We start from the raw sequence: 12,631 nt of genomic DNA, 5'->3' as shown, positions 1-12,631 counted from the left end.
ATTGTTTCCTTCCAGGTTGGCCCCCATTGGGAAGGTGTGGTAGACAAATGTAGCCGAGGTCGTTATCAACCACTGTTGTTGCTCTATGCCGTGCCACAACCACAAACTGTGCCAGCAGCTAACAATCCACCCATGGTCAATGGTCAGATGTCATCAGCTCAGTATATGCATGAACTGGCGAATAACTCCCAATCTCCTGCAGTACGAAGAGCCATTACTCCAAGCCCTGAGAAACCACAAATGGGCAATACCAGACGTGCCATTACACCCACCCCACTGCGCATGCCTAATGATTATCAAAATCTAAGTGTTATACAGAAAAACATCTTCCCACCAGGTTCGTCGCCACAACAGCAGCAGCAGCAGCTGGCGGGACAAAATCCTTCCGATTCATCGGCTCACATGAATTCCGATGAAACAGATGCCTACATCAGTCGTAAAACTGTGGAAAATGTACTCAATGCCCAATATCAAAATTTAAGCATCATTCAGGATAAGATCTTCCCACAGGATGAAAAGGATATCAATGCCCTTAATAACTATCAGCAGCGTAAATCCTTGGAGGCGGTATTGAATTCACAGCTGGCCAGAAAACATCAGCAACATTTGCAATTGCAACGTTCACACAGTGCTGAATCGGGCCATGTATCAGGAGGTGGTTCATCGGCTTCATCGACCACCTCATCTACAAACAGTTCATCACCGCCCAGTGATGGCTTAACCATACCGGAACATTTAAATCAACCCCGGCGACGTGATTCGGGTAATTGGTCTGGTGATCGTAATTCTGCGAGCTCTGCTTCCTCCACCACCTTGGATAATCCCTACCTGTATATGGTGGGTAAGCGTTCGGCCGCTGCAGTGCCTCAAAGTCCCACACGTAATGGTTTACCCTACGATCCGGGTTATGATTCATTTTCATTGAGCTCCACTGATTCGTATCCACCAAAACATCCACTGAATCCACAGTTGGCTAAGATACCCGAATCCTCGCCTTCAGTGGTGCTAACTGGAGATTGTGAAAAATTGTGCCACGAAGCTGATCAGTTGCTGGAGAAATCTCGCTTGCTAGAAGAGTCTCATGATTTAGAAACAGCCTTAGTGCTGTGCAATGCTGCAGCCGGTAGAGCTCGAGCCGCCATGGATGCTCCTTACAGCAATCCTCACACCATGACTTTTGCTCGCATGAAACACAATACATGTGTTATGAGGGCCAGATCTTTGCATAGGCGAATTCTATTGGAAAAGGGTGCTGAAATGGATGCCATGCCTGAAATGAAACATATGCGTGAGGGTTCGACAAGCAGTGTCATCAAACATGTGCGGCAAAATAGTAAAGATAAGACTTTGGATGGTAGTTCAAACACCACCAACTCTCCGGCTGGTGGTAATGCCAGCGCCAGCAGTAACAACAACAACAACAAATCCATTGAGATTTATGCCACCTTACCCAAGAAGAAGAGCCCTCTGAAGGCTTTGGTCTCTGCTTCTTTGGCTTCCAATGACACCGATAACATTGAATACGATCCCGCTCCCGTGGCTGCCAAGCCGGAAAGAGAAAGTCGTTCCCTGTTTGGACGCAGCAGCAGTAAACAGGAGAAAGATAAGCGCAGTCGCAGTGAAGACCGTAATAAAATTAGCCGTGAGTTCTCTTTGACCGAAACTCTGCTGGTCAATGCCAAGGATACCTTGAAAAAACACAAGGAAGACAAAGACGAAAAGAAGGAAAAGGATAAAAATGGCAAGAAGCAACACAAGATCCGGCGAAAACTTCTCATGGGTGGCTTGGTCAGACGTAAAAATAGATCCATGCCTGATCTCACAGAGGCTGGCGATGAGGCGGCAAATAATCAAGCAGCTGCTGCCAATCCTCCACCACTCACTGCTTCCGTAGATGACTCTGTTGTGGGATTGCAACATGCCAATTCCATGAGTGGTTATATTTCTGAAGGTCACTTTGATTTTCGTGAAGGCAATGGGGCTACCAATGCTAACACAGCCAACCCCAATTTGGAGCGTAGCAAATTGATGCGCAAAAGTTTCCATGGCAGTGGCAGACAATTGACAGTGGTGGCCAAGGTACAACCGCCACCTCCACCCATGAGAACATCATCAACATTGACCCAACAACAGTTGCAACAACAATTGGCTTTGCAGCAGCAGCAGGATGCTGCTCTCATGCAACATTTCCATCATGAGGCCACTCTCTCCAATCTTTCCGTGATGAGTTCCAACACTTCCATCAGTGAAGATTCCTGTCAGACCATAATTACCACCTGCGCACAAGTCCACAACGAACAAAGCCCCTTGTCCAAGGAACACCTGTATCAACAGTCCTATAAGGCCAACAATGAACAGCAACTCTCCGATGAGGTAGATGGTGTGGTGACTGCTGCCCATGGTCGCCAAGATTCACAAGATTTTCCACCACCACCACCGCCATTGGAGTTGCCTCCATATCCCAGCCCACCACACAGCGTCAGCCATTCGCGGCAAGCCAGTGAAGATTTTCCACCACCACCACCAGAAATTGATTTGGAACCTTTGAATCAACAAATCAATCAAATTCAAGCCTTAGAGGCTGCCAATAAGCAACAACAACAGCAAAGAAATCTTGAAACCATGGAAGGCACCACCAGCATTTTGGCTCAGCTACAACAGAGGCAACATTTGATGAAAATGCGTAAAGAGCATGGCAACACTCCCACCTTTGGCTGCAACGCCACTGGAACGGAAAATTCCTGGCTAAGAGAGCTGCAAAGCAAGCAACAGCAACGCCAGCAAGATTTGACAAATGTGCAATCAATTGCCCAGCGTTATGAACAGCAGCAGCAGCAACAACAGTCGCCGAGTCCGATGAGAGCTTTTGGTTCTCAGGAGCTATTGAATGTCAAGTCCCAGCCAATGAGGGCCTCCCTCAATGGTGTGCCACAAAAGCCCGACAGTGACGAAGTTGATTGTTTGCCACAAAGGCCACCCCTACCACCCCAGGCCCTACAGCAAAGACAACAAATGTTGCAACAACAACAGCAGCAGCAACAACAGCAAATGTCATCCATTTTACCTAAACCGAAATATGATATTTCTCAAACCCAAATTGCCGAGGAAATTCGTGAAGTGGAACTACTCAACAATATGGTGCAGCAGACGCTGAACTCCACCCAACCTGCAGTAAATAATGCCGCTCCACCCAAACGTGTCAAGAAGAAAAGTGTATCATTCTGTGACCAAGTTATTCTGGTGGCCACAGCTGATAATGAAGAAGATGATGACTTTATACCCAATCCCATATTGGAAAGGGTTCTGCGTACTGCCCAGAGTCCCAATGACAAGGTCACTGCTCAAATGATACAACAACAGCAACAGAATATTATGAGGCTACAAACAGAGGCTCCAACACGTGGTGGAGTGCAACAACAGCAGCAGCAGCAACAACAAGTGCAATCTTTGGCCCAGCAGCAGCAACAACAAATGGCCCAACCTTCTCCCATGTTGGGTGCCGAGAGGCGAGCTGCCTTAACAGGAGCGCAGGATATGCAGAGATATGTTCAACTGCAAAGACCTCAGATGGAGGCAATGCGTTTACAGCAGCAACAAATACAACAACAGCAGCAAATGCAACAACAACATTTACAACAATTGCAAATGCAGCAACAACAACAGCAGCAGCAACAGATGCAAAAAGCCCCACAACTACCCCCTGGCCAAGTGTACACACCAATCCAAGACATTTATCGCCTGCAGCAACAACAACACCTCCAGCAACAACAACAACTCGCTGCAAGTAATAACATGTCTCATGTCCTCAACGAAATGCCCGCCACTCAACAAAATCCCCTACAACCACGCACCAGTATGAGCGGCATCGCTAATGTTGCCGCGTCGCAACATATGCAGATGTTAGCAAACCATACACAACAACAACACCAACAATCACAACAACAAAATTCGGCAATGCAACAACAAAACTACACTATGCCTCCCAGGGGTGTAGCAACACAACAAGCCGCTGCAAATTTTTATCCCGGCATTGCCGGTTTGGAACAACCACCCCAACCACACATTCCCTCACCATATCAGAGAGTACCCATGCCACATGGTTATCCCACTCATCACAGTGAATCTCCACAGTTCAATCGTCCCGCCCCACATAACCAAAATTCCAATCCCGCCTTACATCCTCCATCCCATGCCTATATGCCACTGCCTTCTAATTCACAGATTGCCCTGCAAAACAATCAACCGATGAAGACGAAAAAAGTAAGCTTCGAACCAGGCACCAAGGGAGATTCCAGTGAAACCACCAGCCAGCTACCGCCCAAGCCAATGCAGCAACAGCAACAACATCTACAACAACATGGCCTGCCTTTACCACCACCTGCCCAGCAACAACAACAGCAAATGACCGATAACAGCAATGTAAATGTAACTGCCATACCGACACGTGTCTACAACAATGCCATTGTAAAAGCTTCCGCAAAAGCTGCCGAGTGCAATTTATGTCGTAAACGACATGTCATAGCTCCTCAACAGTACTGTACAAACTGTGAATACTATTTGAAAATGTTAAACAATCGGAGATAATTGACACAAGAAAAGCTTTAAAAGCCAGAAACGCCTTTGGAAATGTTTATTGCATGGAAAAGCTTACCGTTGGCATTGTTAAACATTTCTTTTCTACAACTCTCTGCCCCAACGTTAACTAAAGCATTTCTTAGCTATGTATTTTAAGGTTATGTTTAGACTAGGTTATGCATTTTTAGGTTAAGTTTTTTTTTTTGTAATTTTAAGAATTTTGAAAAGAATCTCATATGATGCTAGTATCATTCTAATTTTACATTGCTGTTAATACATAACACACACATACATACATATGTAAATTACAATGTACATATGTAATATATAAGGTAAGTATTACTATTTTTATTGCGTTTTGTTGCGTTAAACTTGAAAACTTTCTCTTCATGTGATATTTTTTCTGTTAAACGTTATCCAATCATTGGAATTTCATTCCCCATCCTTCCTCCCCACCCCACTTCGTTTTGGGAAATGGGAAAGCTTTAGAAGCCTGCTATGCATGCTTTATGTGGTTTTTGTGTATTACTAACAACGACCTCTAATGGCGCCTTGCTAAACATGCTACTTTTATAACTACAAAATGAGCTTCCTTTTCAAAATCCTTCTCCCCCCCCAACAACTTTAAGGTAAACATTGTCGAACAATGTTTTCCACTACTTATAATTATTTTTTTATAAAATAAAATTATTTTTAAATAACTTTTAACTTAAGTCTAAATTGTACTTCTTTAGTTATAATCGCATTATTTTTTTAATATATTTTTTATATGTTTTTTACATAATTATTTTAACATTTATCCATACTTTTTATAACGTTTTATTATGCATTCATCAATTTTTACAGAAAACATCAACCAAGAAGAAACAAAAGAGATGATTGAACATCCACCAGATACAACATCAATAAAAGAAAACATATGAAGTACGTAATTTTTTAAAAAAATAAATATTTTTTACACGTAAAAAATTAAAAACAATTGTGTTTTAGTGTGTTTTATTTGCATTTGGGGGTACTTTAAAAAAAAAAACATTAAACAAGTAAGAAGGTATCAGTCAGCTGTGCTGACGGAGATATACTCTTAGCCTATGACCAAAAGAAGCAAACACAATAAGTATGCCGTATATAAAATATGTTGATTTTGTATTACGAGTTTGCTTCAAAATAAGTGGAATCTGTAGGTATGGTATTGTGTGACTATACCAAATCATTGACATATACATGCATACCAAAGATTGTTATTAGGCAAACTTCCGATTCAGAGATAACTCGAAATGTTACATTACGTTCCATAAAGTTTGGAAGACATTTTTGAGAATGTTGGCTCTTTTTGGAGTTTTTGGGCCATTATTTCAGGAAGTATGGACTTACTCTGGAAAAATGGTATAGTTGTAATAGGGACCGTAAGAAAACCTCTGAAAAATATTTCAAATAGATCCGAGACGAGTCCTCAACTGGGCCGATATAGTCCATATACCAACCTGATACATGAATTGATGCAGTAAGATTGGACCAATAGAAACTCCCTGCGAGAATTATCTTGCGGATTTTCCATTCATAAATTTCTATGGCGGACATCGGGGAAATAAAATACCCGGGGGTGACCAAAATCTAGCCTAAGGGTCGGCAGCTGGTTCCTTAGTACAAATGGCAGGCAGAGGCTGAGACAGCTGGAATGGCTGCATTTGAAATACAGAAGGCGCTGTGGAATCCACAACTACGGCTTCTGCACAGCGAAAAACTTACACAACAGCGACTGTATCCACATTGGGCGGCTGTAAACAGCGTCTGACCCGAATCGAGCGGCTGAACACAGAAGGAAAACTATAAACCCTTCAGAAGGCAACGGGAAACCACTGAAGTACTCTTCCTTGAAAATCATACATTATGAAGCCTACAATACATAACGCACGGCCCTCAGTCTCCGGCCAAACGAGGGTGCTAAGAATCCCCGGAGGTAAAACCAAACATAACGTAAAAATCGAAACATGGAATGTAAGGAGTCTTTTTGAAATCGGAAAGCTTAATAACACCATAAGTGAGATGGAAAGACTCAATATAGATATACTTAGAATAAGTGAAACATGGTGGGAAGACTGTGGAGATTTCAAGTCAGAAAATACTCATGTAGTATACCACTCAGGGAATAAAGATGGACATCACCGAAAAGGCGTTGCAGTTATTATGAAAGACGGTATAGCTGCATGTGTTGCTGGATATGTTCCGATGTCAGACAGAACTATGCTTGTTAAAATTGATGCTAGCCCGCTTAATATAAATATTATACAAGTTTATGCCCCAACAAGTGATTCAAGTTCGGAGGAAATTGAGCAATTCTACCATGAACTAGAACAGCTCTTAAAAATGACAAAGCCGCACGAAATAACCATAATACAAGGTGATTTCAATGCAAAAGTCGGAAATGATGAAATACGTGGCATTACAGGAATATATGGACTGGGAACAAGAAACGATAGAGGAGACAGACTAGTAGAATTCTGTCAAGCACAAAAAAAGTCACAAATACCCTTTTTCATATACACCCAAGAAGGCTATACACTTGGAAATCTCCAAGAGACAATAAGGACAACATTATACGGAATCAAATCGACTATATAATAATAAACAGCCGATATTGTACAAGTGTAACAAAATGCACGACGTTTCCAGGAGCAGACGTTCCGTCTGACCACAACCTCTTGTTGGCCAATTTAAAAATTAAAATTTCTGCCGTCCGAAAAACGAGAAAAAATCGAAGGCCAAAGATTAACGTAGATAAACTTAAAGACCCCTCAATAAAAAGAGACATAAAAGAGCGAGTAAATTCCACACTGGAGAACATCGACAGAGAAGACCTCGAAAATATTTGGAACAATATAAAACACAAAATTAACACAATTACAAAGAACAACTTAGGAAATCAAACCCAACAAAAACAAGAAGAATGGATTACTGACGAAATAAGAGAGCTTCGTCAAGAAAAAAGTAAATATCGAAACACCAACTTTGAAAGATACTGGGAAATTAACAAAGAAATTAGAAATGCTACCAGAACAGCAAAAAATGCAATGCTACAACAGAAGTGCCAAGAAAATGAAATGCTGCAAAACATACATGATGATTTTAACTTACACAAAAAGTTAAAAGAAGCTGCAGGAATATACAGGCATTCATCATCGGGAATATTATTAGACGAAAATAATATTGCCGCATTTGAAACATCAGAGAGAAAACGAATTTGGAAAGATTACGTCACTAGAATTTTTACAGATAACGAAAGGTCAACCTATGATTTTAATCAACCCGCCCTGACAGGAACACAAATAAACAAATGTGAAGTCGAATACGCAATTGCTTCTCTTAAGGACAGAAAAGCTGTTGGTCCTGATGAAATACCATCCGAAATTCTTAAATTAATAGATGGAGAAAACGTTGATATATTAGTTACTCTTTTTAATTATATATATGACACCGGCCAATACCCACAAGACTGGCTAAAATCAATCTTCATAACCATCCCGAAGAAGAAAAATGCAAAGAAATGTGATGAATACAGACTTATAAGTATAATGAACCACGTCTTGAAAATTTTCCTAAGAATTATTCATAGAAGAATTTATGCAAAATGCGAACTCCATATGGGCCAGTCACAATTTGGTTTCAAAGAAGGAATGGGTACCAGAGAAGCTCTACTCAGCATGCACTCGCTGATCCAAAACTGCCGTGATGTGCAATAAGATGTTTTTATCTGTTTCATAGATTATGCTAAAGCTTTTGATACAGTCCAGCACCATAAACTTATTGATATACTTGTATCAATCGGTATAGATGGAAAAGAAATTCAATGTATAAAAAATTTGTATTGGAACCAGACTGCATGTATTGATGTTAACGGCGAACTCACCGACGAAATCAGCATATCGAAGGGCGTCAGACAGGGATATATATTATCGCCACTTTTATTTAATATTTACTCCCAAAAAATATTTACAGAGGCCTTGCAAAATGAGAAAATGGGAATACGAACAAATGGGGTTCTAATAAATAACATACGATATGCAGACGACACGACAATTCTAGCAAGCAGTATAAATGGCCTACAAAAAGCATTAGACAAACTTACAACCGTAAGCGAACTATATGGGCTTAAAATTAACATCACAAAAACAAAATACATGATTATCAGCAGAAAGAACATCTATAATAACACATCGCTGACAATTCACAATACAGAAATTGAAAGAGTAACTACGTTCAAATATTTGGGGGTTTTGATAAATGACAAATGGGACGTATCACATGAAATTCGATGTCGAATAGTGATGGCCAGAGGAGCGTTTTATAAATACAATAAGCTACTAACAAGCCATGATATCGGAATTCAAACCAAAATCAGATTTGTGAAATGTTACGTATGGTCCGTACTACTATATGCAGCAGAGACATGGATAATTAAAGCCAAAGATGAAAAAAAGATAGAGGCATTTGAATTGTGGATATATAGAAGAATTTTAAAAATACCCTGGACCGCTCGAATAACGAACAATGAAGTCTTAAGAAGAATGAACGTGGATCGACTATTGATTAAAACAATAAAAAATCGAAAAATCTCTTATTTTGGACACATAATGAGATATGACAAAAAAATACATTTTTCTTTTCGCTTTTTAATGTAACCCATTTTATTTTTCAAAAAGTGAGGTTTTTAAATTTCTATTTCCATAAACAAGAAATGCTGTAAGAAATTGAATGACAATTGTAAAAATTAGGCCGCAAAAAATATGATTTTTAGAAAAATTTGGGTGCATATTGCTGTGAAACTGTGTAGACTACATGTACGACACATATATAAAATAATTCAAAATAGGGAATGCTACAATCCTATACATGATTTTTTGAAAAAACCTGTTTGCGGAACAAAATTAGAAGCATCATTTGACGGGAAAATCGTGAAATGTGTGTTTTAATCACAAATCGAGAGAAAAAACGCGCTGGCTTCAACCCATTTTTACCTATTTTTTTATACCCTCGACCATACCGTGAGGGGTATATAAGGTTTGTCATTCCGTTTGTAACTACTCGAAATAATAATTTTAGACCCTACAAACCATATATATATTCTTGATCAGCGTGTAATTCTATATCGATATAGCCATGTCCGTCCGTCTCTCCGTCTGTGGAAATCACCCTAGCGTCCGAACGGATGGATGGTTGGTGGATGGTAGAATCTTTTGTATGTACATAGTACTTTTGGTATTGAAAACGGGCTATGTAGGTCCACGTTTTCGTATAGCCCCCATACAAAGAGACAGACGCGTGACGCGTCTTCGTTGAAAGGAATTTTTAAGGTATTTGTCTCATTTGACCACCGAATTGGTTGTAATTTGGTAGTTTTTTGTTTCCAGAGGCTAAAAAACATTTCTACCAAAATTAGTTTATATAGGTCCACGTTTTGGTATAGCCCCCATATAGCGACCCATATATAGTACGCGTCACTTAAAGATATTTAGAATGTATTATTCCCATTTGACCTCAGAATCGGTTGTAATTTGGTATTTTGTAGTTCCAGAGGCTAAAGGCCTCGACACATAAGAAGCATGGCATTCTTGCTGAAGTCATATCTGATAAAAGACCTAATAAAAAGATTTCAGAATCGCATTTGAATTAGGTCGAACTTGGTCTCTAGTCATTTACCAGATATGACTTAAGTAAGAATGCCATGCTTCTTATGTGTCGAGGCCTTAAGAAACATTTCTACCAAAAACGCTTATATAGGTCCACGTTTTGATATAGCCCCCATAGGACGATATCTCCCGATTTTCGGTATTTTTAAGGTTTTAGCTACATTATCCTATCAAAATGGCTGAAATTTGGTATTTTGTCCTCCTTTGGGATACAAAACTTTCCCCCAGAAATTTATCGGTATCGGTCCAGCTTTTGATGCACCCGCCCTATATCAGTACATCCCAATTTTCGGTATTTTGAGGGGTTTAGCCTCCTTATCACACCGAAATGCCTGAAATTTGGTATTTAGTCTTGTGTGGGACTATAAAACTTTCTACCAGAAATTTGTCGATATCGGTTCACGTTTCTCTATAGCCCCTATAGAACGGTACCTTCCGATTTTCGGTATTTTGAAGGTTTTAGCCTCATTATAACACCGAAATGGCTGAAATTTGGTATTTAGTCTTGCATGGGAATACAAAACTTTCTACCAGAAATTTGTTGATATCGGTTGACGTCTTCATATAGCCCACATAGAACGGTACCTCCTGATTTTCGGTATGTGGAAGGTTGTGTCCTCAATATCCCACCGAAATGATTGACATTTGGTAGTTAGTCTTCGTTGGCAGTATAGGTCCACGCCTTCATATAGCCCCATAGAACAGTACCTCCCGATTTTCTCTATTTTGAAGGTTGTGGCCTCTATATCCCAACGAAATGGCTAAAATTCGGTAGAAGATTAAATCTGGGGGTTTACAACTTTCCACCTGAAATTTGTCTGTATAGGTCGACGTCCTCAGATAGACCCCATAGAACGATACCTTCCGATTTTCGGTAGTTTGAAAGTTGTGCCTTACATAGCCATATGGAATCATAACTCTCGGTTTTCGATATTTGGATTGTTGTGACCTCAATATAAAACCGAAATTACTGAAATTTCGTATTTAGACTTCCATGAGGGTATAAAATATTCCAGTAGAGAATTATCAGTGTAAGTCCATATCTTCTTTTGAAGGTTATGACGTCAATGTCCCATCGAAACGGGTTAAATTTAATATGTAGTCTCCGTTGGTGGTACAAAACTTTCCACCTGAAATTTTCCGGTATTGTTCCATGTCTTTATACAGCCCCATAGAACGGTCGCTCCCAATTTTGGGTATTTTGAAAGTTTTAGCCACATTATTTAACCTAAATAACAGAATTTTAGTATTCAAATCTTCGCTGGAGTTATAAAATTTTCCTCCAGAAATTTACAGGTAGATGTCAATGTTTTATACAGCCTCCATAGAACGGTGCTCCCAGAATATCCGGATTTAGATCTAGCCGGTATTGCCCAATTTTATGCATTTCGCACAATTCGGAAAATTGTAAATATTGGTCCATGTTTTGGAACAGAAAAGCGATGACGCCCCATATGAGCTGTTTTGAATTGAGTATTATCAGTTGGGATATATGTATGTACTACTCCTGCAATAAAAGGAAGAGTTTAGAACCTTCAGAAACGAAATTAAACTAATTGGTCCCATTCACTTCAATACAGTTCGTTGTGGGGGGGTATAATACGCTCTTCTTAAATATAGACACAGCAAATTAACTTTTAAAGCCAATATTTTTTGCCAACTCTAAAAATATTTCATTTTGTTCAAAAACATTTAATTAGTATAACATACAACAACAATTTTCTAGTTGTAAAGGGGTAAACCTTGACTTAAGCCATGTTAAATTTTCAAAAAATATTGCCCATATACCCTCTTTAACCTAAAGGCTAACCCCCAGTTTATGTATTTCGAAACGAAAATGTGTGCGCATGAAAGACACCCAAACTTTAGTTCTTGAAATATTATTTCATTTGCTTTTGCTTCAAAACAAAACAAAAAAAAAACAAATTTGAAATACACACTCAAATTTTGTAGTTTTTTTCCGCATTCGTTTTCTTATCGACATACATAAACAGGCCCTTATTTTTCTTATGTTTATCGTGTAAGAATAAAATGATATTTCTTTCGATAAATATAAAAAAAATCTATTTTTTTCGGCAAAGAAATTTATAAAATTTAAAATTTGCGATTTAAAGATATACATACATACATGTTTCAATAACGACAAAAAATTCAGAATACCACCAAGGTCCTAGACAATATACATCCTAATATTTGTATGTCTACATAAAATATATTGTTGCACACTTATTATTTCTCAAGTAATTCAGCTTAATCACAGTTTTTTTGTTATAACTTTTAAAACAACAAATGTTTAAAGTGATTTGCTTTAGGGAAACGCAAAATAAACTATATAAACTATCGGAAATCGCCTCGGTTTATTTCTCTCATCC

At 39.3% G+C, this 12,631-nt stretch overlaps 1 protein-coding gene and 1 long non-coding RNA gene across 6 annotated transcripts in view; one reads left to right on the top strand and one right to left on the bottom strand.

Annotated features, from left to right (window-relative positions):
• ec (ubiquitin specific peptidase echinus) overlaps positions 1 to 5,551 on the top strand; it is a 270,447-nt gene extending 264,896 nt beyond the window's left edge. For all 5 annotated transcript variants that reach the window (XM_073973377.1, XM_073973379.1, XM_073973378.1 and 2 more), the window contains one exon: positions 16 to 5,551. In XM_073973377.1, the coding sequence (XP_073829478.1) occupies positions 16 to 4,584 (4,569 nt within the window). In that variant the 3' untranslated portion in view covers positions 4,585 to 5,551. The remainder of the gene's footprint in view (positions 1 to 15) is intronic.
• The window catches only part of LOC141397275 (uncharacterized), a 48,643-nt gene that overhangs the window by 12,603 nt on the left and 23,409 nt on the right, over positions 1 to 12,631 (bottom strand). The window lies entirely within an intron of this gene.

This window comes from Musca autumnalis, unplaced genomic scaffold (assembly GCF_047663935.1).
Source record: "Musca autumnalis isolate F117 unplaced genomic scaffold, ASM4766393v1 scaffold_3, whole genome shotgun sequence".
Classification (NCBI taxonomy): Eukaryota; Metazoa; Arthropoda; class Insecta; order Diptera; family Muscidae; genus Musca; species Musca autumnalis.
The sequence above is the reverse complement of the archived record's forward strand: the minus strand, read 5'-3'. Positions and strand labels throughout refer to the sequence as shown.